General features: G+C 44.3%; 2 protein-coding genes across 3 annotated transcripts in view; one reads left to right on the top strand and one right to left on the bottom strand.

Moving 5' to 3' along the window:
- On the top strand, positions 1-26,898 carry ABHD12B (abhydrolase domain containing 12B). The gene is made up of 13 exons (XM_066278436.1): positions 1-171; positions 4,800-4,927; positions 5,785-5,887; positions 7,907-8,026; positions 9,951-9,981; positions 14,320-14,365; positions 14,469-14,598; positions 15,031-15,068; positions 18,565-18,644; positions 24,025-24,107; positions 25,306-25,384; positions 25,986-26,104; positions 26,218-26,898. Exons 1-13 carry the CDS (start codon positions 110-112, stop codon positions 26,243-26,245), a joined length of 1,047 nt encoding a protein of 348 aa, XP_066134533.1. The 5' UTR covers positions 1-109; the 3' UTR covers positions 26,246-26,898.
- The window catches only part of PYGL (glycogen phosphorylase L), a 46,281-nt gene continuing 40,178 nt past the window's right edge, over positions 20,810-26,912 (bottom strand). Inside the window, exons 21-22 of one of the 2 annotated variants that reach the window (XR_010731479.1) lie at positions 23,333-23,853; positions 20,810-23,279 (exon numbers count right to left, since the gene is read on the bottom strand). Coding sequence is in view for 1 of the 2 variants with exons in the window: in XM_066278435.1 (XP_066134532.1) it covers positions 23,838-23,853 (16 nt within the window). In the remaining variant the exon portion in view is untranslated. Of the gene's footprint in view, positions 23,854-26,912 lie in introns of both variants that reach the window. The other variant, XM_066278435.1, reaches the window with a different exon arrangement.

The following is a 26,912-nucleotide window of genomic DNA, read 5'->3' as shown; positions in this document are numbered from 1 at the left end:
CGGCTCCGCGCGGGGCAGGAGGGCGGGCTGGACACCGCGGGGGCGGGCCAGGCGCGCCCGGGGCTCCCTGCGGTAGCTCCCGCGGTGTCAGGACGGGATACCGTGCGGGATGGAGACAGAAGAGGAGAATTCCGTGGCCGCCTGGTGGCACATGGTCGTGCGGAACGTGCGGTGAGTGCGCGCGCCCGCGGCCGGGCGACGTGTGCCCCGGGAGCGCCGGGGCCGCTCGGGCTGCTCCGGGATGGGGCGGAGGGAGGGGAGAGGGGAGAGCAAGGCCGGCGGTGACCCGCGCGCGTGGGCTCGCCCCGGGCCGCGGGCAGGTGCTGTGGCGCCTGGGGGCGGGGGGATCGGAGACCCCAGAGCTCTGTGAACCCCGCGGCTCTTTGGATGACGCCTTAACCTCAGCTTCAGCCCCTACCAAGGCCGGCAGAACTCTTGAGGTTGAGTTTTTTAGGAACCCATGTATCCCTTTGGTGCTTCTGAAATAGACATTCCAGAGAGTGGTTCAGGTTCCTGTATCAATCTCTTAGCTGCCTTGACCATTTTACTAATGTGCAGGATGGATTTAAAAAGTAGTAACAGTGACAATAATAATCTATGCTGTAGTCTTGAGTGGCATCCTTTTAGGTCAAGGGCCTACCTGGTAGATGGAGCATGGGCAAGCCAGCTGGCTCTCCGGCATGTGTTTAAAGAACAAACACCCCTCCACCACGCTGAAGATGAATAGTACCCCGAAACCATAGCCTGCAGCTCCTGTGCCAAGTTCTTCCATTCTTTAAATCTGAAATGTCGATGCCAACACGTGTTTTTCTTCCTCCCATGAATCCGTGGCTTAAACAATAATCTCAAACTCCCTGAATTCACCAGCAATGTATTGGTTGGAGAGCCTGGACTCGGGAACGCTGGTAACTTTTTTATTTTCCTGGTGTGGGAAGGTATTGGCATTTTTGTTTACCCTTGTTTTTACTTAATTTTTGCTCATTACAAAATATCCAAGAGTCGCATGCAAACAAAGGAGACTTCATTTTGGAATGTCTGAGCAGTGAAGACAAACACCAGTCTTCTGTCTCTAGTCCTCTGTAGCTCAAGGCAGGAAGCAGAAAGCAGTTCTCCCCTGTCCCAGCATGCAGGCCCACGCCCCCTTCTGCGCTGGATCTGAGCACCAGTCAGCATATCCTGACAGCTCTTTTCAAACTTTGCACTCACCGGCCTTACCTCCCTGATCCCTGATCTCCGATCTCCAAATCGGGTTAGTTCTGGGAAAGCCAGCATTTACAGACAATCTTCTTTGTGCCTTCTGTAGAGCTGATGGCTGCTCATTTCACATTTATTTGGTGGAGAATCAAAGCTACAGTTCATGTTTTTAGAGAACAACTCACTTTGTTGATAATGGGGTGAGAGATGGGGGAGTTGGGGACCCTCTATTACTAGCCTTACTAATTACTAAAAAATAAGTCACAAGTGATGCTTCCTGAAGGAATAAAATACTAGTGCATTTCTTTGTCCAAGCAGAACATTACTGATCTCATTGAAGCTGTGCTGAGGCTGAGGCTCAGACCAGTACCCAGCATTCTGGATCCCTTTGTGTCTGGGAGCCAGGTTAGTTCAGGGCAGCGCACATCATGGAGGGCTTACGGAGGGCCTTTTCTTTCAGTTTCCTCCTGTTGCTCAACAAATATTTAGCCCTGTGCTAGACAGAGTGGAATGTAATAGAAGCATTATATGCCATGTGGCTCTTGTCGCCTGGGGCCTGGCACAGTGTTGGAAAGACAGGGCTAATGATGACAAAACAATCAGACAACAATTAAGGGTCTAAGGGAGGCCCTGATTATAATTAGTGGGAGGGGAGAAGGAAAGTCACTATTGGAAGATCAGTCTAGACAGAAAAAGACACAAGTGGATGTGAAGGGAGGGGAAGATTTGGCTGGGAGGAAAGAATAAAGGAAAGCATAGCTGTTACTTGCTGCTTGGTGACCAATACATGTTGGCGAAATGAATGGGCACAGACGGTGAATGTGCTGCATGTCTTAATATTTGAAAGAGTTGTCTTGCCAAATGTGGTTAGACTTGGGTGTCCCAAAGCTGGTTTGTAGACACTTCTGAGCATGCAGCAAGCATGATATACCCTGTAGCAGCTCAGGCTCCACCAGTAAGAAACACCAGTAAGGTCCTGTGGCCCCCGTGGGATGCTGTGTAGTTACAGCCACATCTAAGCAAAGGGCAGTCGAAGGATCACCAGAGCATCGAGGTGGCTGTTTGATGTGGCTGGCCATTAGTGGGAAGTGCGTGAAGCTGCATCCTCTGCTGAAATAAGGCTTATTAGCCACTGGTGACTTTTGATTTCTTACTGTTCTAGGGGAAGTCAAATTGACAATCCCCTAGTTAAAAGACGCCGCTGTGCATGCTCCAGTGGGTTCGGTCACTCTGTTCTCTTCTTACAGAAGCGCCTTGAGCTATTTGAGAGGGTTTTGTATGAATTATTCTTTATAAACAGGAACATATTTCCTTCTACTGCCTCTGCCTCCCAAGCGCCCTGCGACCTTCAAAAGATAACTTAGCAGGAGCCTAACAGGTGGGGTAGCCTGAGTTCAGAGAGTTAGGAGAATGAAAGCTGGGGCCTGCCACCTGGACGGAGGCACAAGAATTCAGGCTGTGCTCAGTTCTGTCCATTTTGGCTTGATCTGTGGCTCAAAGTGGCTTCTGTTCTGATGTCTTATCTCTAAAATCAGAACAACAATGCCCTCTCCTTCCTACCACCTTCACGGAGGCTATTTTAAAAGTATTATGCAACAGTTATTTTTATTTCTTTCTTGCTGATTTCATGAGTAGGCAATTGCCCATATCTGATGTATCTGAAGAGCTATACATTACCCTTAGCCCATATATCTTTTCCATTCCCTGCAAAATTGCTGGAAATTCATCAGAGATTCATTATCTTCTCCCTTCATGCCTCTTTCAAACATATATAAGCATTCTGACTTTTAAGTTGTTAACACTCCAGGAAAAGTTCTTTTTTAGAGGTCTTTCTTTGTACTTTGTTATCAGAAGGCTCCTGAGAATACAGGAACAGGAAGAGGGGAGAAAGTGGGAGGAGGAAGGGACCCTGAGAGGGGGCAAGAGTGTGGAAAGGGAGAAGGGGGGTCCTGAAACAGCCCTCTCCAAGAGCTGAATTGTGACAGAGACCAGCTTTGTCCCTGGGGTTCATTTTTGCTTGCACGGGTGGCAAGATGAACTCACCAGGAGTGTGACAGCTCACTGGAGATCACTGTAGAACTCTGGGGTCAGACAGACCTGGGTACACGTGGCTCTGCTATTCCTTGGTTGTGTGACTTTGGAAAGACTACTTAACTTTTCAGTCTTCTCATTTGCAAAGTACAGCTAATAATAGTTACCTGTTAAACTGCCTCTGGTCTAGCAAAGAAATCAAGGAGGGGAAGCAGTTCATCAAAAATGCTTTTCAGCCCCCAGCCTTTGATTACACTGAGCAGGCTTTACATTGACAGCTCACAATAGGGGAAGGGGTTTATTGAATGGATAATGTGGACGAAAATTGGCAGCAGAAGGTGTTGACACTGACCTCCTGTATCCCTTATTTTTCAAAGGTAAAGGATACTCAACCCTCATGAGAGGTGTGAGTAGAGACAGAAGTGACATTAGTGATCCCTTGTAGACAAATTATAATTTGACTGCTGATGACTCCCAGTTTAGGTGGTTTGTGTCACAGGGAACCGTAGGACAAACAGCATGTGCCAGCCCCACTATGTCCCTCCCTGACCAGGCTCCATCCCTGCTGCCTCCAACCTCCAGGTCGTCGTCGTCCCCCCCCCCCCGTCCCCCCCCCCCCCCCCCCCCCGCTCCCCACCCTGCTCCTATGGTCCCTTTCACCAGGGATGTCACATCGCAGTCTGAGTTTTCTCTTATTGGTTCATTTCTCCCAGTCAGAGGAGTGGTGATCTGACGGTTATTTGTTCAATGCTTTAGAAAAATAATAATATTATTAATAATAATAAAATAGCTGACATATACAGCACTGAATTATGATGTAATTAAACACTGTGGCAACTGTTAAATTGAATACTGGTTCCTGACGACTTTGGGGTCCTTCCTTGGGGCTACAGAGAGGGAACAGGCCTGACTCTGGTGCATCTGTGTCCCCTCCCCTCCTGTGCTGGCCCTCCTGGGCTTTTTCAGCAGCTGGTTGGGGCTCCGCCTTATTGCTTTCCTTACCTGTTTCTCCCGTAGTGCCTGCCCAGTCTTGATCTGCCCTAGTTACATACAGCTCTGTAAATACTTAAATGCCAAGTTACCTGTATTCTATGTTAGTCTCTGGAATTTGATTTGGACCTTAAGAGAAAAAACTAACCAAGACAAAGCCTGGACAGGGTTTGTTTGTGTTTTTTTTTAGTGAGAGAAGGGGAGGCAGAGAAGACTCCTGCATGCGCCCCAACCAAGATCCACCTGGCAAGCCCACTAGGGGAAGATGCTCTGCCCATCTGGGGCCCTTGGTCCTTTGTAGCTGGAGCCATTTTTAGCAGCTGAGGCAGAGGCCATGAGCCATCCTCAGTGCCCAGGGCCAACTTGCTGTAATTGAGCCATGGCAGGAGGGGAGAAGAAGAGAGAGAGAGAGAGAAAAGTGAGAGGAGGAGGGGTGGAGAAGCAGATGGGCACTTCTCCTGTGTGCCCTGACAGGGAATCAAACCTGGGACATCCACACACTGGGCCAACGCTCTACCACTGAGCAAACTGGCCAGGGCTGGACTGATTTTTGACTACCTTGTTTGTTTCACAATATCTTGCAGATCTGTTCCACAACGCTGTGAAATACTCAAAAGAAAAATTGCTGCTCAGTACAACAGCTTTACCAGTAAATCATTAAAAGAACACATTTTTCCTCCTCTGATGGACATGCTAATTTATTTTAATTTTTGTAAGTATATACCTTTTATGCATTTGCCTATATACGTATTTTTTCCCCCCAAATAACCCACTGCCTTTAAAGTTATGGTACAATGAAAAAGACACATCAGTTATAAAATTGTGGCTAGAGTTAAATGGTCTGAAACCAATTTACTGTTGGCTTTGGGGTCTAGCAGGAGTTCTTGCAATCTGTTGGAAATAGATACAAAAACATGATCTTGTGGATAGGGCTCCAATTTGGAAGCTCAGTTTTCAAATGAGCTGTTGATGTGGATATTTTATAGCCTATTGTAGTCTCTTTTTTACTTCCTTATCATACCTATAACCAGAGAGAGAGAGAGGCTGATGGTAGGACTCTATTTTCCCATGTTTTTTCTACCGCGTGCTGTGTTAGTCAATGTCCTTCTAGTACATGGGTAATGCTCTCCCCTGCACGCCCCCAGGTCTATGTTTATCCTGGACATTTCACGGCTTATGGCTAATAACTAGCTTTCACTTTAAAAAGTAACACTTGACAGTAGCAGAGCGCTCATTACCTGTTTCTAGGTCCTCTTACCTTTTTAGGAGATGGTCTCCTTTGAATTTATTGTAGCTTGACACAAAGATAAAGATGAAAAAACTCTATTATGAGCTACAACACACGTGCTATTTTAAAGACTAGCTTTAGATTTTTTTTTTTTTAGCCAACTTTTCCATAGGCTAGTCCTGGTTTATAAAATAAAATACTTTGCTAAAAACTTAGTGCAGTAGTTTGCAGCTGAGAAACATGTTAACCACAAGGCTAATTACTTTTATTTATATTTTTATTGTAATTAAAAAAAACCTGGAATTTGATTCTGGGAGTTGATAATGATTTTTATTTTCCAGTCAAAGCACCATTTCTCGTGGATTTAAAGAAACCAGAGTTAAAGATAGCTCACACAGTGAACTTCTATATCAAAGTTGAACCTGGGGTGATGCTGGGAATCTGGTGAGTGCAGTGATTGGGCGCTGGGTTCTGCAGCGGACTTGGTTTCCATGTTACAAGGGCAAGGGTGAGCCCTGCTGGCCGCCTGCTTGTGGAGAGGCCGGGGTTCCTGGGAGGCACCTGGAAGCTATCCACACACCTTCCCTCTGTCCTGATCTCTGAGCTGCTTCACTTTGCTTCTCAGGAACTTGACTTTGGAGTGTGACAACGGATAGGTGCTGCCCTGTGCTTTGGGTCTTTTGCCAGGCCTGGAGCTGGCCCCTTCTCCTGACTGATTCCACACCACGCTCTCTGTCTGCAACAATTCCTTCTCTCTCTCTCTTTTTTTTTTTGTATTTTTCTGAAGCTGGAAATGGGGAGAGACAGTCAGACAGACTCCCGCATGCGCCTGACCGGGATCCACCCGGCACGCCCACCAGGGGCAATGCTCTGCCCACCAGGGGGTGATGCTCTGCCCCTCAGGGGCGTCGCTCTGCCGCAACCAGAGCCACTCTAGTGCCTGGGGCAGAGGCCAAGGAGCCATCCCCAGCGCCCGGGCCATCTTTGCTCCAATGGAGCCTTGGCTGTGGGAGGGGAAGAGAGAGACAGAGAGGAAGGAGGGAGGGGGGTGGAGAAGCAAATGGGCGCCTCTCCTATGTGCCCTGGCCGGGAATCGAACCCGGGTCCCTCGCACGCCAGGCCGACGCTCTACCGCTGAGCCAACCGGCCAGGGCTGTAACAATTCTTTCTCTCTGCTCCTTCTGTTCCTGCCTTCTGCCTACCTAACTGCCGACTCATCCTTTGGATCTCAGATCGTAATTTTCAGGAAAGCCTTTCCTCATCCCCATTTTAGGCATACGTTAGTGACAACAACCTCTGCTTGTCCTACGGCATTTATTCCCACTGTCATTAAATAAATGTGGGCGCAGTTATTTGGTGTTTGTCTTCCTTACAAATGACATCTCTCATAGGTGACTTTGTTGGTGGGTTTTCATTGCTTAGCATAGTGCTTGGCACCGAGATGACATGCAGTACATATCTGTCAAATGAAGTCATGAACATTCGCTGGTCTTTGCTACTATGCTAATCTCAGTATCATCTTCTGTTTGGTTCTACTGCTTGTTCTTGGCTGCCAAGTTTTCCAGAGCTGTTTTATATTTCATCTCCCTGAGTTTAAACTTGTGATCATAGAATGTTTAGGAACCAATGTGGATTATCATAACTTTGTCCTAAACGGCAGCGTACAGTTCAGCTAAGAATATTGGAATTTGAAAACCTTTTTATTCCTTGTTCTTACCCCATCAGTCCTTGGTTTGGAGAGTCAGCGGTCTCTTTGGTTTATGTAGTTGGCAGCAATGCCTGTTCTCAGCATGTCATCGTGTGTCTAGTTTTCCAAGTCACCTTATGACACATTGTATATCAGTATTTATATTTTCAGGGTTTATTCACTGGGGTAACGAGGTGGAGGAACTGATGCTGACGGGTGTATAAAATCACTAAGTCACTGGGTTTCTTGAGTAGGATAGCTCAGTTCATGTTGAAGTTCTTTTCTCCTACCTACACTGATTTCCTTTTAAATTCTTTGCAACCTGTCTATTCCGCCAAACCAATAGCACGCGGCAAATATCTGTTGTCGTTTACTTGTTTCCACTCAACAAACTGCATTTTGATGGACTGTATCTAAAAATTGCAGTGTTGGGAAGTTATTAGGTGTGGGAGTCAGAAGAACTAAAACAAGAAATAGTTAAAAAGGGTCTTCTCTATGCATGGGGGAGATGGGGTAGAGCAATAGTGGTTTTCATTATAGGATGCTTTGTAGTATCATATTTTAATGTTTATCGTGTGCATATACTACCTAGATAAACGTTTATATATTTTCGTAAGTTTGCATATATATAAACCATCTATCTATCATCTATCTATCTATCTATCTATCTATCTATCTATCTATCTATCTGACTAAGCTAAGGAGCGTTATAGACTTTGGCATGGCAAGAGAATTCTCTCTGTCCATGTTTATTAAAAACTTTCCTTGCTCCTCAGGCATACAGTTCCCACCTGCCGGGAAGAAGATGCTGAGGGGAAGGACCGTTGTTGGTACGAAGCAGCCCTTCATGATGGCAACCCGATTATTGTTTACCTTCATGGCAGTGCAGAACACAGGTCAGTCCGTGCCCTTGCTTGGACATTTTTTTTTTTAACCAGGGAGTCAGAGAGCATTTCAGCCCCATGGGATAGTGAGAGGCAGGGCTCAGTTTTCAACTCTGTAAGCATGCCTCCACATACTTTATTCCTCTACAGGAATTTGACCATGTTCTGGCAGTAGGCTTCTCTTCTAAAAACTCGTATATTCTATATGTAGAATAATGTGAATCCTTAACTGAGATGGACACTAACTTCCAAAATTTAGATATTGGCTTCCAGGAAGGCAGTGGTTCCTTTAGCTCCCTAAAAGTGTCTGAAATGACGGATTGAACCCGTGGATGACAGGAGAGGGAATAGTCATGAGATACGGCGACAGGAAGAGCAATTTTCATGTCGATGGTCTTTCCACAAAAATACGCGAAGATTCTTTTATTTAACATGAATCCTGTTAATCAGAGGTGTGGACTCCCTATGAGACATAGCCTGGAATTCTGACCGAAGGGACGATGGACCATCTGACCAATTCTAGCCGAGAATACTGAGGCCTCAGCTTCTGCTCTCTGGTCCCAACCTTGCTTTGTAACAAAGAACGCCTCCCCGAAGGCTGGCTCTCCTTTGTTGTGCTGCCAGGGCTTTCGGAGGGCCTGTAATTACCGTGGGTGATGATTATCAGCTCTGACTGTGCCTCGGCAGCTTGGGGGAGGGGTGGTGGGCCTTGCAGACCCACTGACCTGGCTCTGTCTCTGGAGGGACACTTCAAACTAAGTGACAAGCCCTGGAATCTGCCCCTTGGCTCCTCTGCCTTCTTTTCACTGTCTTTTTCTATCAGATGATGGCTTTCTCAAGACTTGTCTTTCCTTAAGGGGCTTTCTTGAAGTATCCATTTTAGAGTCACATTTACCGAGACTGCCTGTGAATTTAACACTTTTGAACATTGTCTAACATTGTTCTGGGAGTGCAGGCTTGGGCATGGTATTACACTGTTCTTATTTAAAGGATCATTTGGATCACAGGTTCACATACCCTCTGTGTGGATCTGCTGCTGCCCATGGTTACTGCAGATTCACTAGCTCTGTGGTTGGCCCAGCTTCCTCCTGTCCCCTGCCCAGAAGTCTCAACTTGCTCTCAGTAGGACTGAGCTGAAGAGAGGCCAGATGGGAGCTTATGAAGGACCTTGCTGGGAACAGTGGTTCTAGATTTGAGATCCATAAAAGCCCTAGAGGGGCCGTAAACTCCCTCACCAAATCTGTACATAAAATTTGAAGTGTAAATACATTTTTTTTTCTGGTCCATAGCTTTAACTACATGTTCAAAAGGCTTTGTGAGCCATTAAAGTTTAAGAAACTTGGCTGTAAGACAAAATTCAAATGGTTTTTAAAGAATTCTCTGCCTTTTGAATAATCTTCATCTCTCTTCCATTAATGCAGTTGATAGAGTGTAGCAATATGGTTATTTGGGGGGGGGGAATGTTTCTTGTACCTCCAGGGCTGTGCATCTCTGTCCTTCACTTCATCTTGCACCTTGTGGAAGAACGGACCGGGTCCAGGCAGATCTTAAGTTGAGCGAACATGACTATATGATTCTTTGTTCTAAAAAGCCACTTTCTGGGACTTATTTTCCTTTAGCTTCTAAAAGTATTTGTAGAAATAAATTTTTCTGTGTAGAAGTGTAAGGAGATGGATTCAATGTCACCATGCTTATTTATCAAATGCTTATGACAAGGAGCTGGGATCTGGGACCCAGCGGTCACTCAGAGGAACCGGGGAGCTGTCAATCATGCACCCTGACACTGCACTTCTCCTTCTCCTAGCTATTATTTCTCTAACCTGGAAAAGAAAGGTGTGACATCAGATGCCGGCTGCATATAGTGATTTCTATTGAATTTGTCATCACAATTCCTAATTCTTGTTTTGTTTTGTTTTTTCCTAAAACTTTTCTACAGGGCTGCTCCTCACAGGCTTAATCTAGTAAAGGTATGTCTGAAGGGGCCGCGAAGCACCAGTTTTATGTCTCCATTTATTCTCTTCTGGACACTGGCCAGAAGTGCTTCCTCAGTCGCCAGCATGGTTATTTATCTATTGGGAGCTCCCCAGATGGGTGTGGTGTCTGGGACCCAAAGTTCCATGGGTGGACTTTTTCTCCTGCCTTGACCATGGGGGATCAAAATAGATGGGAATATTTCTGGATCCCAAAACCCTTTCATGAATGTATTACCTTCATTAGCAGCTGGAGTTTAAGATGTGTTTATTTGCTTTCTCTGAGGGTTGGGGGATGGGTCGAGAGACTATATGAAGCGCAAAAGTCACTCCTACAAAATACTTTTTAAAAATTTTTTTACTTTTTACAATTGATCTGAGAGAGAGAGAAAGAGAGATAGGAGTATATATGTTTCTGACCAAGGATCACACCAGCAAGCTCTGTGCTTCGGGAGGAAGCTCTAACTGAGCTATCCAGCAAGGGCTAGAACATCTGCATTCAAAGTCATTCAGGCCCTGGTTTCAGCTCCATTAAAGCGTTTGCAGGATGGGATGGTGGCTGCACATTGCTGTCCTCACAAGCCTGCTCCATGACTTCAGTTTGTTGGGGCAGACCCTGCATTGCCAAGTGCAAGGGAGAGGGCAGGCTCTCCACTTCACCATCTCTAACTTCTGACTCAGCTGGTCAAGCAAGCTGTTTATCCTGCCCACACTCCAGTTGGGTAATTTTTGCAGCAGGTGACCTGGTGACTTGTCCAGTGACTGATCATGGGACCCGATCTCACCTCTCCTGTGCCAGCTCCCACCTCAGCTCTTTCCTGATTTAACAGTTAGTGGGGCCCAGAACCTCACCCCATCTTTATCCCCCCCCCCATGCAGGAAGCTCCTCCCTCACCACTGCCTCAGAGCTGACTGGTGGAGTAGTGGTGGGCTGGACACAGTTTTGCCTGGGATGATGGCACCTATTCATTTTTAGGTCTGTTTTCCAACTGGCACCCCTCCCTCTCTTTGCACTTCCCACGTGGGATGGGGGTGAAGCGAATGTTCGTGAGAACATGTATTTTTTTCTCCTCCCACTCTTGGCAGAGCTGAATTGTATGTCCTCTATGTGCACAGAGGGGAGAGGAGCTGGAGGGGTGGGTGTGAAAAGTGGCTGGTCATCACTGTGGTAGTCGGTGTGGGTGGGGAAGGTATGAGAAGACTCCTTCCCCAGGCAGACTCGATCAATACGAGCGAGGCGAGGCGCACACATTATCGCCCAGCCTGACTGCACTTCCTTAGCTCTCCATTTTCTCCTTTGGATAGCTGATGCTTTTTTTTTTTTTAAAAAAAAGAATTGCTACAGAAAATTTAAGCATTTAGTTGATTCTTCTTTGGGATTTTTTTCCTGGAGATATATTCTTAGAAAATCGCTTGCTGTTGTTCAATTTACAATGTTACAAACAACACACAAATATTTCCATTTCCCTGGATGCTTAATTGTCTTGTTTCTTCGATAACTTTTTTTTGAGTGAATGCAGTTTAAATATCTAGATATTAAAAAGTTACATTTATTTTCTCAATATTAGTTCAATTTATTTATTTATTTATTTATTTATTTTTGTTTTTTTTGTATTTTTCTGAAGCTGGAAACGGGGAGAGACAGTCAGACAGACTCCTGCATGCGCCTGACCGGGATCCACCCGGCATGCCCACCAGGGGGCGATGCTCTGCCCTTCCGGGGCGTTGCTCTGCCGCAACCAGAGCCACTCTAGCGCCTGGGGCAGAGGCCAAGGAGCCATCCCCAGCGCCCGGGCCATCTTTGCTCCAATGGAGCCTTGCTGCGGGAGGGGAAGAGAGAGACAGAGAGGAAGGAGAGGGGGAGGGGTGGAGAAGCAGATGGGCGCTTCTCCTGTGTGCCCTGCCCGGGAATCGAACCCTGGACTTCTGCACGCCAGGCCGACGCTTTACCACTGAGCCAACTGGCCAAGGCCAATTTATTTTATTTTTTAATTGAATTTTATTGGGGTGACACTGGTCAACATAGTTTCACAGGTCTCAGGTGCCCACCTCTACAACACCTCCCTGTGCACTGTATTGTGAGTTCTCACCCCAAGTCACCTGTATTTCCCCTTGTATAAGACGCTCCCATGTATAAGATGCACTTAATTTTGGGGCCCAAAATTTGAAAAAAAAAATGTATTACATAAAGTTATTGAACTCAAGTTTTATTCATCATAAAATTCATACAAGTCCTCATCACTGTCAAAACTCCCATCCATTAGCTTGTCCTCATCTGTATCTGATAACACATCACTGTCTTCAACAAGGAGCACGTAAACAAGTGCAAAAAAGCAGGAAACGCAAGTAAAAAAATCTATAGTCACTGTATAAGACGCACCCAGTTTTTAGACCCCACATTTTTGTAAAAGGGTGAGTCTTATACATGGGGGAATACGGTAAGTCTTCATAGATCACCATTGATTCCCCCAATACTCCTTGGTTCGCTATCACATCACTGTTGTCTGTGTCCATGAGTATTTTCTGGTCCTTTTTCACTCTATCCCTCTACCTCCCTCACCCACCCCTGCCCCTGGACAGCTGTCAGCCAGCTCTCTATGTGTGAGTTTGTTTTTGTTTTGCTTTTAGTTTTGTTCATTAGATTCTACATATAAATGAGATCATATGGTACTTGTCTTTCTCTGACTGGCTTATTTCACTGAGCATAATGATCTCCATGTCCATCCATGCTGTCGCAAAGGGTACGATTTTCTTCTTCTTTAGTTCAATTTGTATTTAAAATTATTTTTATTTATTTATTTATTCATTTTAGAGGAGAGAGAGAGAGATTGAGAGAGAGAGAAGGGGGGAGGAGCAGGAAGCTTCAACTCCCATATGTGCCTTGACCGGCAAGCCCAGGGTTTTGAACCGACAACCTCAGCATTCCAGGTCAACGCTTTATCCACTGCGCTACCACAGGTCAGGCTAGTTCAATTTGTATTTAAAAGTTCCTAATGAGATTCAACTGCCCACATGTATACTGTGGGAGAGGAAGCACACAGCATTTGGACAGATGCAGGCCCAGGTGTGAATCTTGGTTCTGCCTCTAGCCATTTGAATGACTGATCACGAACAAATTACCTAAACTATCAAAGGCCTGGGTTCTTTATCCATTAAGTGGGGAAAATACCTACCTACCTTATGACTGTTGTAAGGATTTAGATGTGAAAGTGTCTGTACAGTAAATTTTGTCTTTTTCTCTCTCTTTGTCTGTCTTTGTAATTCATTTAATGTTATGTTTTCATATTCTTTCCTTATTTATCTACATAGGGCGTGGCAGTGGTTTAATATACTGCTCACAAAAATTAGGGGATATTTCAAAATGAACATGAAGCTATAAAATATCCCCTATTTTTTTTTTTTTTTGTATTTTTCCGAAGCTGGAAACGGGGAGAGACAGTCAGACAGACTCCCGCATGCGCCCGACTGGGATCCACCTGGCACGCCCACCAGGGGCGACGCTCTGCCCACCAGGGGGCGATGCTCTGCCCCTCCGGGGCATCGCTCTGTTGTGACCAGAGCCACTCTAGCGCCTGGGGCAGAGGCCAAGGAGCCATCCCCAGCGCCCGGGCCATCTTTGCTCCAGTGGAGCCTCGCTGCAGGAGGGGAAGAGAGAGACAGAGAGGAAGGAGAGGGGGAGAGGTGGAGAAGCAGATGGGCGCCTCTCCTGTGTACCCTGGCTGGGAATCGAACCCGGGACTCCTGCACGCCAGGCCGACGCTCTACCACTGAGCCAACCGGCCAGGGCATATCCCCTAATTTTTGTGAGCAGTATATAATCCAGTGATCTATTTTTTTATTAATTCTTTATCTGCTTATATTTAATATAATGATCTCCCCATTATCTGATTGCCCCTACTACAACTCTGTGAAGAGTTCTTATTCTCAAGGAAATTCTTAAAAAAGGCATTTATGGCATAGCAAGATATTTTAACATGTCATCTCATGTAATTGTCCAACAATTCTGAAGACAACTGCTATTGTTTTTCACTTTTCAGAATGATATTTACATATTTAAATGTTAATGGCTTGCTCAAGGTCACACAGCTGGTGAGGGGCAGAGCCACAGCGGGACCCAGGCTGTCAGACCCAGCTAGCTCTGCCCGCTGCTTTCCTTCCTTCCCATGGATTCTGACCTTCTTGAGATTGAAGTCAAACACCAGGTTTCAAAAACACATCTTTTCTCTATTATTAAACGGTCACAACTAGGGTTATGAGCATGTTGAGGAAGTTATATCATAACCTTTTCTGTTTGACTCTTCTAATTAAAGTGATAACAGCTCCTTTGTCATCTAGGTGCTGAGTGACGGTGGCTTTCATGTCTTGTCTGTTGACTACAGAGGTATGTGTTAAGAACAGTATACAAAGATTTTTCCAGAAGCAGGAGGTTCTGATGACTGTCACTTTGGAGATGGTATACCGTGTTTGCCTTCCCTTGCTGCCAGGCTACGGGGACTCCACGGGTCAGCCCACAGAGGAGGGACTGACCGCGGATGCTATTTGTGTCTATGAGTGGACCAAGGCAAGAAGTGGTGCCACCCCTGTGTGCCTTTGGGGCCACTCTCTGGGTACAGGGTAAGTTGTTCTGAAGATGGGTCCTTAGGTGGGTCCTTGGGGCTTTAGGCAGCAGGGAGCTCTGGAAGGAGCAATGACCTAGGAGACAGGGACTCTTCCCTGATTTCTCTTACTTCCCACATGTGGTTAGAGACCTGGCCTTCTCAGTGTGCCTGTTTGTATAACAAGAGAGGCTCTAATCAGCTCTGTGGTTATTTGTGACACTGAAGTCCATCCCCAAATTCTCCTTGAGCGTTTTAAAGAAAAGCATTGCAAATTTAGGGTCAGTGGGACCCCTTGAAATCCTGTGCAAAATTTTGTGTCTATGTGCACTTTCTATCCAGAGGTCCCAAAACTTTCATCAGATGCTTAGACTGCGTGTTGCATTTTGTGTTATTTACTTGACTGTTAAGTCACTGCTTCACATACATGCTAATTTTCATTGCTTTACAGAGTTGTGACAAATGCTGCAAGAGTACTAGAAGAGAAAGGTACTATAAAATGCTTATATGGTATAATTTCCTGGCTTGAGGTGGGAAACTGAAAACAGTCAATATACTATTGTGCAGCCTGACCAGGCGATGGCGCAGTGGATAGAGTGTCGGACTGGGACGCAGAGGACCCAGGTTCGAAACCCCGAGGTTGCCAGCTTGAGCGCGGGCTCATTTGGTTTGAGCACAGGCTCACCAGCTTGAGTATAAGGTTGCTGGCTAAAATGAGGGGTCACTTGGTCTGCTGTAGCGCCCCCCCCCCCACATCAAGGCAAGGCACCTATGAGAAAGCAATCAATGAGAAACTAAGGTGCCTCAAAGAATTGATGCTCCTCTTTTCTGTCCCTCTCTCTGTCTCTGTCTCTCTCTCTCACACACACAGGCTGTTGTGCAAACTTGGAACACAGAGATACCTACAGCACCTTAGCTCTAGGCAGTTTCTGCTAATGTGACAAACTCCCTTTGTTTAATATAAAACAATAGCTGTTTTTCAAGATTATGGAGTTAAAAATAAATACTAAGAGTTAAAATTACCTTGGAAAGAACTCTTGTGAAGAGATAATAAATGTTATTATGGAGTAATTTGGATTACAGGAGAGAAAAATAATATGTATGAAATAATAGGCAGGGCTTGCTTTCCGCAGGCCTTCTTACATAATGTTCACATCAGCATTTCTCCTAATGGGCAGAGAACTGCTCGTCTCAGAACCTCCTGCGGGTGCTTTTCTAACACACAAGTTCCTTGGATCTATTTTCATGCACTGGAATCTCTGTGAATAGCACAAGGTGATTTTGATGTCCACTGAAAGCTGGTAATCTCTTGCATCATATCTTTAACTTTACTTGGCAATACAGGTCAGGCTGAGTTACGTAAACATTTTAAAGGAAGTCACCTGCTAGTCATAATCTTAACTGCTTATGTAAATAAACTGAATATTATTTCAATGCTCCTCTGAGCTCTCAGAGCTCTGTCACTTCCTTCCCAGTGTTGACAATGCTATGCAATCTGAACTAAATTCTCACATAAATGATTGCTTCCTAGGCAATGCAATAACCTTGGGACACTTGAACTCCATTTATATCCTTAACTGACGAACTCTTCCTATCATGTATTTTAAATTTTGCTATACACAATCCATAAAACATTATTACTCTTATGTCAATATTTAGATTTAATCTTTTCTTGTTAGTTTCAGCATTTCTCTGTTTCCATCTGGAATTTTTGTTCTGCCTGCCTATTTTGAAGAATTCTTTCAATTTTGGTCTGAAATGTCTTTATTTCATCTTCATTTTTTTTTTTTTTTTTTTGTATTTTTCCGAAGCTGGAAACGGGGAGAGACAATCAGACACACTCCTGCATGCGCCCGACCGGGATCCACCCGGCAAGCCCACCAGGGGGCGACGCTCTGCCCACCAGGGGGCGATGCTCTGCCCCTCAGGGGCGTCGCTCTGTTGCGACCAGAGCCACTCTAGCACCTGGGGCAGAGGCCAAGGAGCCATCCCCAGCGCCTGGGCCATCTTTGCTCCAATGGAACCTCGCTGCGGGAGGGGAAGTGAGAGACAGAGAGGAAAGAGAGGGGGAGGGGGGGAGAAGCAGATGGGCGCTTCTCCTGTGTGCCCTGGCCGGGAATCGAACCCGGGACCCCTTGCACGCCAGGCCGACACTCTACCACTGAGCCAACGGGCCAGGGCCTTCATCTTCATTTTTGAAGGATATATTCACTAGGCATAGAATTCTAGATTGACAGTAAATTTATTTCAACACTTTGTTCTGGCTTTGTCTGTTTTATTAGGAAGTCAGCTGCCAGTCTTATTGTTGCTCCTTTGAAGATAATGCTTACTTTTTTTTTTATTCTTGAGATTTTCTTTTGGTCTTGATTTTTCAGCAGTTTCACTATGATTTTCACAGGTATGGGTTTCTTAGTATTTATTCTGCCTGGGGTTCATAACACATCTGAACTCTGTGGCTTGATGTTCATCTCTTTTGGAAAATTGTTGGTCCTTTATCTTCAAATATTGTGCCTGACCCATTCTTCTCTCCCTCTGGGCCTATACTTACATGTATATGTATTTTTATCTGTTTCTATGTCCCATACATTCTTTTCTGGGTATTCCAGACCTTTTTCTCTTTGTGCTCTAATTTATTTTCTTTTGCTCTATTATACAGTTTACTAATTCTTTTCAGCAGATTCTAATCTGGTACTTCACCAGTCTGTTGATTTCTTAATTTCAATTAAATTGTATTTTTTACAGTTTTAGAATTTCTATTTGATCACTTTTTATAGAATTTATAGTTTTCTACTAAAAATATTTCTTGTCATTGATTTCTTGAATGTATTAATCACTTAAAGATATATTTAAATTATTTGTGCATGTATGTATGTGTAAATAACTTTAAATTTGAGAATTTTAATACTTTAATATCAACATAGTAATGCTTTAATAATTATTAAAAATTGTTTATATTTTATTGGCTTTTTTCATTTTGGGGAGAAGGCTATTTTTTTATCCTTTTTTGTGCTAGTTATTTTTAATTATGGGCTAGACATTGTTTATGGAAACCTGTAGACATATTTTGAAGCTAGGTAAGTTCTCTAAGTTTAGGAAGAATTTATTTTTCTCCTGGAAGGAAGTTATGGTAAGGAGAGATCACCTAAATCCAAGCAGAGATAGAGCTGATTTTAAGCTGGGCAGTCTTTATGAGGGCTGGTCTATTTCTAGTTCACAATTACTCCCAAGGTGTCATCCTTTGCAGTCAAACCCAAAGCCTGAGAAAATAACTGAGGCCCTCCTCCTTGTCAGATCTTGAACTCTAATTTTGTCCTTTTGGTCCTGTGAGAATGCTGAAAGTTCTAAGCTTCTAAGCTACCACTGTTGCTTTTGAAGTTTCAGCTGCTTTGAGGGGGAAGGCAGCTCAAACTCTCACGGTCTTTTGCTTTTGGTATTGGCTCTTCAAAATCTCACTGCTTTAGTAGCCCCCAGCTACCTTCAGACATATACATATGCATATGCATACGCATACACATACACATATATACACATACCCTCATCTGAGACATATTTTCTAACTGTTCTTTGAGAAAGTGTTGGCCAAAATCACCTAGTCAGCCTATGGCACACTCTTAACCATGGACTGAAGAACACTTTCCCTTCCCATAGTACTTTGTTTCTTAAATTATCCAGGCTGTGAAAATATGGTTGTGTTTTAGAAGAAGGTAGTGGTTTGCAACTACCGTATGCATGGAAATCTCTTGGTTGTGTGTGTGGAGGAGTTGTTAAAAATGTACATTCTGACACCCCCAAACCCCTGGAGATTGACTTCTGACTCAGTAAGTCTGGGGGTGGGGTCCAGGAATTTGCATCATTAACAAGCTTCACAAATGATTCCGAGGCTGGTAATTCATGTACAAGATCTTCAATCCCCCTTATTCAGGGAAGAAATGTCCTCATTTTTAGATATGATAGGGGACTTATTCTTTTTATTATTATTTTCAAGGATCCCCAGTTGATGCTATTATTCTAGAAGCCCCATTTACCAACATGTGGGATGCAAGTATCAATTATCCCCTGTTAAAGGTGAGTCTCTTACTCAGCTTCTGAAGATGTCAAAGTGTTTCCACACACTTATGTTTATGAACCACGTTCTTTTTCTTAACTAGTTTTGTATGTTTCTAAGTTACTCTCACTTGAGACAGGTTACTAGCTAGTTGCTATGAAGGAGGGCACGGTGGCTTTTGGATTTGGTAGTCCTTTGTTTTCTTCTAATAGCTTGAGTGGCTTATTAATAGCCAAAGCTTTAACTCTTATATTTTTCACAAGTTTTTAATACATTTGATTTAGGTTTGTTTATTTATTATTATTCTTTCTAAAAGTGAAAACAAACCTCTCATACATCATTTTTAGTCCTATGACTATCAGCCATATGTCTTTCATAATTTTATGATAAAAACGCCTGTAGCGAATTCAAGGAAGCTGTCAAAATATTTTATACAGTATCCCACACATAAAGGATAATCTTTCTGAGGAGAAAAGGTATAAATAATTGGGCAACAAGATGTAGTTTTTTAAAATCTGTTGTGTAGCTTATCCTAATTTTATAAATTCATTTCAAGCCCAGTACTTAATTGATGATAGTCATACATTCATATAAATGTTAGCAAATGAGTGAGAGCGAGGGAGAGCGGGAGGGTGGGGGCCGGTGGAGAGAAGAGAGGGAGAGAAAGGAGAGATTCTTAAAAGGAATACATGGCCCCAAAATTTAAATTGTTGTCAAACACTAGAAGGCATCTTAGGAGTACTTCTACCCAACTGCCAGTACTCAGAATAGGAATAGGAAGGGCGCATGTCCGTGGAAAGAGCGTGGGCTATGGAACTAGAAATACTCAAATTCAAACTTGACCTCTGCCACTGACCAATTATGACCTAGGGAAGTTATTTTTCTTCTCTGAATTCGCCATTTTCATATAATGGGGTTGATAACTGCCTATTGCACAGGGTTGTTGCAAAGATTAAATTAAGTAAAACAATCTATGCAAAGTCCCCAGCTGCTAACAGGCACTCAGCAAATGCATGTTCTCTCTTCCCACTCTTTCTGCTACAAAGCAGACAGCGTAAGTGTTAGCAGAGGACCCAGAACAGTAACTTCAGGAGAAGGAGAACTCAGGGAAGAGAAGGGCCTGTGTGCAGGTGTGGTCAGTGAAGACTTACCGACTGTTAGGACCTATGCTTCTTTCTGGAAAGTGCGGGGGAGCCGTTAGGCCACACAATGAGGGGGGAGAATGCACATCCAGGCACATGGCTGCAATGGGCAACTATGTTATAAGATACCCAAGACTCACGGGGGCCTTCCACATACGATCTTTCACACTCGTTATCCTTTTACGTCCTCACAGAACACTGAGTGGCATCACTGCCTCCACTGAGTTGAGGGTAATGGAGCCATAGGGGCTTGCCCCGTGCCACAGGCCTGATCAGAAGAGGAAAGAGGACCCAGCCCTACATTTTCTTACCCTGGGCAGACAGATGGGAGTGTGCAGCCTTTACAGTGAGAGACTGTGGCCAGAGGTGGATGGGCTTGCAGCCAAGCTAGGAGTTTTGTTTTTGTGTCAAGCAGATGGTGTGGCACTCCTAAAGCTTTGTAACAGCAGATTTCATGTAACTGGTATTTTAAGAATATTTACCTGGTGGTATTCCAGAACAGAGAGGAGGTGGGGAGACCAATTAGGAGCCCAGTGCTCTGCGCTCTGAGCTGGAGGGGACGCTATGACCTCTGAGTCTCACGGGGCAGCAGGGCTGGGGAGGGTGAGGAACGCAGGGGTAGATTGACGTGGGCCGGCTTTCTTCTTACTCCTGTGGAATTTAAGATGAATTGCTGAAGGGCTTCTCTTACTGAATTTCCCTCAGAGGAGTTCCTGATTCCAGGAGTGGTAGAATCAGAAGACAAAGAAAATAATACAAGAAATCTTGTTCTCAGTATGAGTAAAGGCAGGAAAAGGAAGAAAGAGAAGGAGAGACAGTGTTGGGATCTCCAGACTGCACCTGAATGCAAATCATTTGCTATAAGGCCAGACAAAGCATGCAGGGCAGACGCACGCCACGAGCCCACGGCGGCTCCTGGAGACAGCGGCTGATGCCGGACCGTGCAGCGGGGTGTGTCGTTGTGGCCCAGCCTGCAGATCGCGTACCCGTTCTCCTACCAACTCCCCGCAGTTCACCTCAGTTCCTACAAGGGCATGAAGTACTTTTTCAAATTAGAAGTTTTTTAAAAAGTTTATTATATTTAGAAAGTTACTATTCTTTATAGTACCGTAGTTCATAGTGGGAGACTACACAAATTACATATTATAGCAACTAACTCTAATTTCTCTATACTCATAAAGGAGCGGTAATATGCATAATCTAAAGATTGCTTCTACAGTGAACACAATTCTTTTTAAAACTGTGGAGCTGAAGTTTATATTTATTGGCTGCAGCCTGCCTATTCTGTACCCATTTCCTTCTCCAGGCAATGCCCCACTTACTGCATTTACAACCCCACTCCCTTTCCTCTCTATTCTTTTTTATTTTCTTTTCCAAGTGAAAGGAGGAGAGATAGACTCCTGCATGTGCCCTGACCATATCCACCCAGCAACCCTTGTCTGGGGATGATACTCTTCCCACCTGGGGCCATGCTTGCACAAGAGCTATTTTTAGTGCCTGAGGTAGAGGCTCCATGGAGCCGTACTCAGTGTTCAGGGCCAAAGCGATCAAATAAACTGAGCCATGGCTGTGAGAGAGGAAGAGAGAGAGGAGGGGGAGGGGTGAAGAAGTAGATGGTCGCTTCTTCTGTGTGCCCTGACTGGGAATCAAAACCAGGACATCTACATGCTGGGCCGACACTCTACCAGTGAGCCAACCGGCCAGGGTACCTTTTCTTTCTATTCTAAGGAATAAAATCTGAATGAAATTCAGTCATAAGATGAAAATGACTGAGAATGGCTTAAAGTGTATGCCAGAAATATTTACATAATAGACTCATTTCATGTTTCACAAATATTGAGTGTTCATTAGGTACCAGGAATTTTTCTAGGTTCTGGAAGTATCACAGAGTATAAGAAAGTTGTGGTTCATCCTCCTGTGAAGTTCATATACTTGCTGGAGAGACAGAAGACAAGTGCTCAATAAGAGGATTTTCGATAGGGAGAAGTGCTCTGATAGTCACACAATGTGACGGTGAACGGCGGGGTGGTGGGAGGTTCCATAGCTGCTTAGGGAAAGCTGCCCCGAGCTGAGATCTGCCTGGTAAGAAGCCAGCTGTCACGGGAAAATCTGGAGGACTAGGCCCTGGCCGGTTGGCTCAGTGGTAGAGCGTCAGCCTGGCGTGCAGAAGTCCCAGGTTCGATTCCCGGCCAGGGCACACAGGAGAAGCGCCCATCTGCTTCTCCACCCCTCTCCCTCTCCTTCTTCTCTGTCTCTCTCTTCCCCTCCTGCAGCCGAGGCTCCATTGGAGCAAAGATGGCCCGGGCGCTGGGGATGGCTCCTTGGCCTCTGCCCCAGGCACTAGAGTGGCGCTGGTCGCAACAGAGCGACGCCCTGGAGGGGCAGAGCATCGCCCCCTGGTGGGCAGAGCGTCGCCCCTTGGTGGGCGTGCCGGGTGGATCCCGGTCGGGCACATGCAGGAGTCTGTCTGACTGTCTCTCCCTGTTTCTAGCTTCAGAAAAATACAAAAAAAAAAAAAAAAAAAAAAAAAAATCTGGAGGACTAGGGCTGAGGGACAAGCAAGGGCAAGGGCCCTGTGGTGGGATCAAGGCTGTTCCAGGAGCAGAAGGCAGCAGGGCCTGAGGGTGGACAGGAAGGGGCTCAGTGATAGGATATGAGGCTGGAGGCAGAGGCAGCAGCCAGCCTGTGTCAGGCCTTGAAGGCCAAATGACACTTGGGTTAAATCCAAGTCGCTTTGGATGAAATGAAGCGAAAGAGTGACAGGATGTGATTAGCACGGTAAAATGATCACGTTCCGTGTGGGAAATGGATTCCAGCAGGGCAAGCGTGGAAGCAGAGAGCCTCTTGGAATTGCTGGTGTAATTTAAGCAAGAGATGGAAGGTGTGCACCTTAGGTAGGCTGAGTGAGAGTGGAAATGCAGAGAAACGAGTGGATTTGGGATAGAGTTTGGAGGCAGGATCAAAGTGTGTGAGGGAGGTGTAGTATTGCACAGGGTTTTTGTCCTTCATTTTTAGATGAAGTAAATGCACTCAGGGCATATAAACCAATTCATCTGTTGATTTCATCAAAGTACGGTAAAGCTGATTTAACTAGAATTCCATTTACTGGGATTTGCCATTAGAGAGGAAATTCAGTATGTTTAGAATGTAATTCTTGTATTTGGAGTTCTGTGGCCATTTTTTAAAAGTGTATGTGTGTATGTGTGTGTGTGTGAGAGAGAGAGAGAGAGAGAGAGGGAGGGAGGAACATAGATCTGTTCCTGTATGTGCCCTGACTGAGGATCAAACCAGCAAGCTCTGAGCTTTGGGATAATGCTCTAACCAATTGAGCTATCTGGCCAAGGCTCATTGTTAAAACCTAAAATGCCTTTGAAAATACTGAAGTATGGGTCCTGGCTGGTTGGCTCAGTGGTAGTGTTGGCCCTGTGTGTGGATGTCTGGGTTCAATTCCCAGTCAGGGCATACAGAAGAAGTGCCCATCTGCTTTTCTACCCCTCCCCCTCTTGTTTCTCTCTCTCTCTCTCCTCCTGCAGCCATGGCTCAATTGGAGTGAGTTGACCCCAGACACTGAGGATGGTTCCATGGCCTCTGCCTCAGGTGCTAAGAAGAACTTGGTTGCTGAGCAATGGAGCAAAGCCCCAGATGGGCAGAGCATCACATCCTAGTGGACTTGCTGGGTGGATCCCAGTTGGGGCATATGCAAGAGTCTGTCTCTGCCTCCTCTCCTCTCGCTGAATAAAAAAAAAAAACCAAAAAAATAACCTGAAGTTTGAATGCAACAGAGTTTATAATGTTCAAATCCTTTAAAACCAATTATCTATGTATTGTACACTTTCATCAGAATTTTTGACTAATCAGAATATTCTGTTTCCCAAACTAAACCAGTTAACTCTGTTCCCTGTAGAAGCAAATTTTAGATTATGTATATCATTGCTCCTTTGAGAATATGAAGACATAAGTTAGTGGTGCTATTTGTATTTTAAAGAAAGAAGTAAAAACAACCAAATGTTGACAGTGATGGTCTATGGATGGTGAGATGATATGAGGTTTGTTTCTTCTGCTTTTCCTTCTCTATTTTCCAAATTCCCTGCAATGATACGAATTACTTTTACAATCATAAAAGTTTTGTATTTTAAGAAAGTTTATTATATTTAGAAAGTTATTACTCTCTTTATTACTATAGTTCATGATGGAAAACTACAACAAATGATATAGCTGCGAGCACATTTTTAATTTCTTTTTCCTTTTAAAAAAATAGATTTACCGGAAACTTCCAGGATTTTTACAAACACTTATGGATGCCCTGAGAAAAGACAAAATAGTCTTCCCTAATGATGAAAAGTAAGCTAACAAAAAACATCCTTCATTACATTACTATGTCAATAGGACCCCGGTGGGCAACTATCATGTGACTTACTGGATGGGCAGCAGAGAAGTCTGAAAGAGTGGATGAGAGAAGTCTTAGGTGGGCACTAGGACTTAGGGTAATGTAGCTATAGATTTTTAGTATTTGACATTTTCCTCATGACTAATTTGATGACTTCACAGATTCAGTGATTTCTCTAAAGTCATAGAGGGAGTTACAGATTTTGGGCCTACTGGGACCTTTTAAAGATCCTCTAGGATCTAGCTAGCCTAACATTTTTTAGGGGGGGGGAGTCCTTTGACTTCTAGACCTTATTCCCCATGTAACCAAACCCATCCACCTTCTATCCAGCTTACTAACCTGATAGTAAGTCCAAGGACTAGAACTTGGCAAGGTATACACTTTATAGTTTGAAAATTAGAGCACTTGCAAATAGGCAGTTGTTATCAGTATTTTTTTTATTACAACACACTTGAGGGATCTGACATCCTCAGGAGTAACAGCAGGCCACTGTGGCATGGATGGATGGGTATCAAAATTGGGAGTGAGAGGGAAGTCTTGTTTGAGGGTGTTATTGGCATCAAGAACAAGCATTCTTCATGCTATATCCTTTCTGAATGACCAAAGTAAGTGAGGTTGACCAGAAAGCTAATCAAATCTATTTTATATTAATTGCATGTTCACTGTGTATATTTATGGGGAAGAGTAAATAAATTGCTACCAAGAGTTCTACCTTGTCCTGTGTTAGTTCTTGTTATTTTGGGGTTCTGAGTTATTTTCTTTTCCATTACAGTCTTTTAATTACAGCATTCCAAATATTATGATATAAGGTGGAGTAAGAAAAAAGATGAGGTTCTTCTAACTCTGTATTAATTCAGTATTTCAGTGTTTTTCTTCATTATTTAAAAAAACTACATAGAAATAGATTAAATTAGAAACCTAATTAAACTGTATGAGTAAATAGAAGAGGGAGAATCTTACCCAGAGGAAAAAATAAGTGACTATATGAAGTTTATTATCTATATATGAAGTTGTTATTCCTGGGAGGGAAGGAAAGAGAGTTCTTGTATTTTGAGCAAACCTCATGTTTTGGTAAAGCTTTAACTTGGAGGAAGAGGAGAAATCCTAAAGTATAATTCTTGGACTGAATGCTTTTCTTCTCCTTGTTTCTAGTGTAAAATTCCTGTCTTCTCCTCTTCTCATCCTCCATGGCGAGGATGACCGTACCGTGCCTTTGCAGATCGGAAAACAGGTAAACGAAGAGCTCAGTCCTGACTGACACCTACTGTCCCTATTTCACCACATTCTCTTCTGGTCAAACTGGGATTAGAGCCTGAAGGAGGTCTCTGACATTCTCAGGATTCTCTACACCCCTAAGCAGCCATGCTGCCTGGGGTATCTAGTAAGCATCCATGTCCTATGCCACTCAGCTCAAAGGAGCATGTATGGCGGGCCCTGGTTCTTCATTTGGGGTCTGTGAACTGGGAAGTGTCATGAAAATCCTAGAATACTATGGGACCCTCCATGTAATTTTTTCTGTAGTGGCTCTAAAAAAGGGGATGCAGTTTATTTTCTGTTAACCAAACAAAGTGCACCCATCACAACTCCTCACGCCCTTGCAGGGAGGTGTGGGCAGCTGAAGAAAAGGTGGTACTAGTATTCTGTTAGTGTGCAGCGTCTGTTCCTTAGCTGTAGGGGCAGCCAGTTGGGAATGTGTCGAGTCCCCATGTCTCTGACTTAATGGGACTAATGTCTCAAACTGGCTGTTTCTGTACCCATTTAAGTAATGAGACGGGAAAAACAGCAGCTTTGATTGTTAGCCTTTGATTCTCTGTCCTTGGGTCCCCTTGCAGCTCTATGAAATTGCACACAATGCGTACAGGTGCAAAGAAAGGGTCAAGATGGCGATCTTCCCTCCCGGCTTCCAACACAACCTGCTGTGTAGAAACCCCACACTGGTAAAAATTGTGAGGTAAGAGTAGCTTTGCTAAATGTGGTTTTCTTTTCTTAAAGGCAATTAGGGAATTGCCTTTGGACCACGAGCTGGGGGAAGCATGTGACCTGATCTATGTTCTTTTCCTACAGAGATTTCCTGAGCCAGCAGTGGGCATGAGGTCTGAGGGCAGCAGAAATCTTCAGTGAAGATTTGGTCCAAACACCACCTGTGATGTGTATTTTTTTGTGTAAAATTGTACTGGGCTGCTTGGATGAGCTAAAGTCATCGGCATTTCTACAAGTCACTGCCATCTATAAAGCACAGAAGCTGGGCAATATGGCATGTTCCCATTTAGCTTATCATAATCTACAGTGTGGGACATGCTGAAACATCACTGTGGAGGATCAGAATTTGGTAAAAACTGGGCCCCCTACAAAATTGTGTAGTTATCAAACATCCTGGGCTATTTGTAAATAAGGTGATCTTTGGTTTGGTCTTAGATAGCAGTGTAAGAAAGGTATCCCAGTGTTGTTAAATAATTTGTAATTTAGTTTAATTTAAATGGCATTAAAAAGTCCCAAGCAGCTTTCTGGATTTCTGATTAGGCCAGGAAGAGTCCTAGTGTGCTAATGAATTTGTTATAAAATAATACCTTTTGTCACTCAGGTAGCCTTGGAAATCCACACTTTATTTTTAGCCCTAATACAGTTATACACTTTCCCTCCCAATTCCCAGAGATACTTAACGGGGTTATTAGCTTACAAAAACAAAACAAAATCAAAGAATGTTGCAAAAATGCTCAAGTCCAATAAGAAGCCATTTTTTTTCTAGAGACATCTTACAA

Source organism: Saccopteryx bilineata, chromosome 4 (assembly GCF_036850765.1).
Source record: "Saccopteryx bilineata isolate mSacBil1 chromosome 4, mSacBil1_pri_phased_curated, whole genome shotgun sequence".
NCBI classification, from domain to species: domain Eukaryota; kingdom Metazoa; phylum Chordata; class Mammalia; order Chiroptera; family Emballonuridae; genus Saccopteryx; species Saccopteryx bilineata.
The sequence above is the reverse complement of the archived record's forward strand: the minus strand, read 5'-3'. Positions and strand labels throughout refer to the sequence as shown.

What these genes read in the sequence shown, in the direction of transcription:
- ABHD12B (XM_066278436.1), top strand. Translation starts at nt 110, where the DNA reads ATGGAGACAGAAGAGGAGAATTCCGTGGCCGCCTGGTGGCACATGGTC. An exon ending in CTTGTCTGTTGACTACAGAG is followed by an intron (nt 14,366 to 14,468) that starts GTATGTGTTAAG and finishes CCTTGCTGCCAG; the next exon opens with GCTACGGGGACTCCACGGGT. An exon ending in AAGAGTACTAGAAGAGAAAG is followed by an intron (nt 15,069 to 18,564) that starts GTACTATAAAAT and finishes ATTATTTTCAAG; the next exon opens with GATCCCCAGTTGATGCTATT.